Source organism: Stegastes partitus, unplaced genomic scaffold (genome assembly GCF_000690725.1).
Source record: "Stegastes partitus isolate 25-593 unplaced genomic scaffold, Stegastes_partitus-1.0.2 Scaffold74, whole genome shotgun sequence".
Classification (NCBI taxonomy): Eukaryota; Metazoa; Chordata; class Actinopteri; family Pomacentridae; genus Stegastes; species Stegastes partitus.
In genome coordinates, this window is record NW_007577805.1 from 245492 (window position 1) to 249932 (window position 4441).

The following is a 4441-nucleotide window of genomic DNA, read 5'->3' on the forward strand; positions in this document are numbered from 1 at the left end:
TGGAGCCAGCAGCTAGCGGACGTAAGTTTTTGACACTTCCGGGTTGGCTTCATTTTTCAGGGCCGGTTGCTACGTCCATCTTTTATACAGTCTATGGTTCTCTCTCAGACACTTCAGGATGTCACAGTAGAAGTGTGTATTCATGGTCTGATTGGGACTAATTCCTGACGTTAAACTATATAAATGTTGAAAAAAACATCTTGCACGCTCCAGGGGCTCCATTGAGAGGCAACCAAAATTAAACATTACATTTAATGAAGTCACAAATCTCTCTTGGTTTGACCATTTTTGGAAACATTTGGAGATAGAGTCAGTCCTAGTCAACAGAATACGTCACATTGGTGTCGACACTGTTGAGCCTTTGCAGCTCTCACAGTGGTCCATCACAGTTTATAAACCTGAAATGTATATTGAATGGCTGTGACATCTCGACTACCTATCAACCCTTTGTGATCGTTGAATAAGCAGTACATCCCTGTTGTTTTTCTGTTTCCGTCTGATATGTCACAGAAATGTTGCTTAATTTTGTTGGTTTGGGTTTTTAAGCGTCCTTTGTTTTAGCTCTCTGCGTCTACTGCAGCCACAGGTTTGTTTTGGCGTGCACCGGCAGATAGGAGGGTCGTAGGTGAACACACAGGCCTCCACAGGACAGCTCACTAATCAGGAGCCCAGATTTTTCTTTGTCATAGTTGCATTTTTTTTTGATCTATCTATTGAGCTGTTCAAATGCGATATATAAGCATCCTCAGCATTTAAAGCTTGTGTTGTGTTTGAATGGAAGAGGGGAATGCATTTAGAAATCAACAACTATTGACAATCTAGGATGACTGAACTAAAAAGTTGTAGATAGGAAATTATGGCATAGCTTTGGTGGTTGCTGCAAGTCTGTTAGCATTTTCTCTTTTAGATGTCCTCTACAGCGTGTCTGCAAGAGACTGACCAGTAATGGAATTTTTGGAGGATGCCGATTTTAGGAGTAAGAAACTCTGATATCGATATACTGTTTCAAAATGTTAGAGTTGTATTAAAAACAGTAAATGATGGGGTCATTGTTTATTAACTTTCTAGCAATGTATTTCACAAGCCAGTTAGCAACTTAGCACAAAGACAAAGCTTGACTCCACGACACCGTCCACTCAGTTTTGATTTCTCTGCTACATGTACTGCAGACCATAGATATGTATAATAAAGGCTAGATGTCTCGTCCACGCTGCTGGCCAATGGAATCGCACGGCCACACGGGCGGCCATCTTGTTACGGTGCGCTCGCTCACCCATAACATTGTGTTGTAGTGGTGCATGTACTTTTTAAATAGCCATAACTTGCTCAATTGTCTACCGATTTTCAAACGGTTTGGTTTGTTACAAACGTCAGAGGTGTAGTTATAACTCTGCACTTATGGATAATTATGTTACACTCTCACAGCCAGCAACAATTTGTATTTTAATTATTTTGTATTTTATTTGTATTTTTGTAATTTGAATTGTAGCCACGTTAATAACGTTTGTAAGAAACCAAACCGTTTGTAAATCCATCAAGATTTCAGCGAGATGAGAGTATTTTTGTTTGTGCAGATCCCTCACCTTCCTTCGCGTACCACAGGTTCTGCCAGAGAGCTTCCCCATATCAAGATGGCTGCCGGTGATCCTGTCCGAGACTCCGCCTTAAGACATCTAGCCTTTGTTATACATATCTATGCTGCAGACGGTGCTGAGTATTTTTAAACAACTGAGCCAGAGCTGCTCTGCTGGACAAACTATGTGATGACACAATTCCCCCAAACATCTTCTTCTGTATTGAGCTCTGTAAAAGAATGTTTTCATATAGGCGTATTTTGGACAACATATACGCTGCTACTACTATCATGTCTGTGTCAATATCAGCAATAATATCTGCTAAACAACGTATTGGTCGGGCTCTAACGTCTAAAACTCTATCATTTAATCGTTTTTGCCACTATACAAAACGACAACAGACTGTGTCTAAAAATGAGCTTCAAAACAAAACCCCAGACCCACTTTATACAAAAAGATTTGCTGACAAACCGCGTTCACACGCAGCCAAATTTGCAATTTACTGAGCGTTGATAAGACCGAAATGATTCAGTTTTTGTCTGAACTTTAGTGGGGGTCTGATGGTGCCGCTGAGAGCCGACTCGCAGCTTATTGTGACAAACCAAAGACAGATATGAATTGTCTGTGCCCTCTGTGACTATTCCAAATGACAAACCCTACAACTTTCCATAAAAATGCTAATAGGGATTATGGAGAGAGCCTCCAGCACTTTCCATCAGCTGAAAGAGGCCATTATCTGGAAATTTAGATGGCATTAGTCCTGATATGGTTCCTGTATAGATTGTTCCCTCCTCATTCTGTCACTAGGTGAGGGAATTAATGCGTTTCAATAGCATAATAAGTTCTCGAGGTTTTATGTCCCAGCCGCAGTCAGGTTGGTGATTGGCATGTTGAATCATCATCAGCTGCGACTGTGTGTGTGTGTGTGTGTGTGTGTGTGTGTGTACTGAAAGCTAAGCGGAGGAACCGAACCCCCCACCACCGTCACATTGCATTACCGACTCAGTGGCACGGTATCATCACATCAAATTAGTCTTAATGAACACAAGCGAGTCGACTGAGGAGGGAGATAATCAAACTTTTATTAAATGACTTAATCTTCTGTACATGCATAATGTAATGGAAAGAGAGATGGATCTGTGATGTCGGTCTGCGAGGGGGACGATCTTTACCCCCAAAATATGTGCGTGGAAGCAGATTTGACTGACTAAAACCTAAAGATTAATTGCCACAGCACAGGAGCTCACTGGAATAAAATAGAGAAAGAAAAAAAACGCTGCCACCAGCCAAGCCTTGTTTCCCTTGAGTAAACAAAAGAGATGCATTTCAAATAGTATGTTCCTTCGGTTCATTTGGTTATCATACAGAATAAGAATGCACTGTAGCTCACTCCACTCCACATTTTAGAGGCTATAAACAGAGCAGCTAATCGTCTATGAAATATTGCAAAGACCGTAACTTGTAAACGAGAGCAAAATGCGTTTTAAAAAAAGAGTCCACATATATACGAGACGAGGGTTTAACCCCGAAACATTTCATCGCTGACAGGCATAATACTCAAGATGTTAACATTGAAATGCGTAAAGCATATAATTGATATAGTCTTGCTTCAACTTCATTGTTTAAATTGGATATATTTAAAATGCAACTTTATTTATTCGGAATTGCAGACGCCCAAGTGGGATTAAAATGTACCAAGATGTGGTTGGAAGAAGGAAAATCTGGCACAGTTTGTAAATAAAGCTCCAGGCTTTAACCAGTTAAAAAAAAAGAAAGAAATTACAAAATAAATCTCACATGCATTGCAAGGCACTATGCCCACTTTGGCTGCTGATACTGTAGCAGTAATTGTGTTGAATTTGGTCCAAGTGTTGTAGACAGTAGCGCTGCACTGGCCTCAGACTCAATTCAAACAATGCAACACTGGAGATTGTTTTAAGTTTATCAGGGTGATTTCTGTGTGCACGCTGTGGAAACGGAGACTTTTTTTTCTTTTTACAGCCTCTAAACAAGACATTGTGCGCGCTTGTTTGTGCAGCACATACATTCATTGTATTAATTTTCTTTTTTTTTTTTTCAGACCTTATCAGAAATCCAAACATGAACAACCTAAATGGCCTATATACAAACATTTACATTAAATATGTATAGAACGACAGATGATCCTCCACCACTCAGCTCGGCTTTCGCAACAAAAGGAATGAATCCCCCCAGAGGGATGTGTTTTAAGGCCGTGAGCCTCTGGACGACTAATTTACAGTCTCACCTCTAACAGACGAATCAAACACAAAAAAGAGGTCACGCAGCTGGACTTGACCGAGGGCAGGAGAGGAGAGGGAACGGAGACGCTCCATTCGTCGGGGCGAGGCTGGCTTGTTGTGTCGGGTCTGGGCCGTGCGGAGCTCTTCTACCTCGTCAGCTGACCCACCACCTTCAGCAGAGTCTTGTTCTCCTGTTTAAGTTGCTCGTTCTCATCTTCGATGTCGTCCAGGTCCTGTTGAAAGGGCACAACGCACACCTCTGGGGTTAGTACCGTCTGGACACATTCAAGCTCATGAATATTCAACATCCTGCCTCTTTAACTTTGAGGAGCCTGATCGGGTTGTGGAGTGCTAGTCTGAGAGCTAAAATGAGCCTGAACTTGCTGCCAGGTTTCCCCCTTGTAGCCAGGCTGCCTTGATAGCAACAAATTAGACATTAACAGCTTCAATTAGTTGCAAATGAGAGAGGCTGCAAGTAGCCGCAGCGCCGTCTCATCAAAGTGACACTCCTCATTTTGGGTTTCTTCCATCACCGGCCGCGACTGCAAGACTGTAGGGAATGAGCTGAACTACACGTAGAGGAACTTAAAAAGTCCTTGTCCACAC

At 41.9% G+C, this 4441-nt stretch overlaps 1 protein-coding gene across 2 annotated transcripts in view; it reads right to left on the bottom strand.

Annotated features, from left to right (window-relative positions):
• Window positions 1-2632: 2632 nt before the first annotated feature.
• pawr (PRKC, apoptosis, WT1, regulator) overlaps window positions 2633-4441 on the bottom strand; it is a 76136-nt gene continuing 74327 nt past the window's right edge. For both annotated transcript variants that reach the window (XM_008276469.1, XM_008276468.1), the window contains exon 7: window positions 2633-4068. In XM_008276469.1, coding sequence (XP_008274691.1) covers window positions 3982-4068 — 87 coding nt within the window. In that variant the 3' untranslated portion in view covers window positions 2633-3981. The remainder of the gene's footprint in view (window positions 4069-4441) is intronic.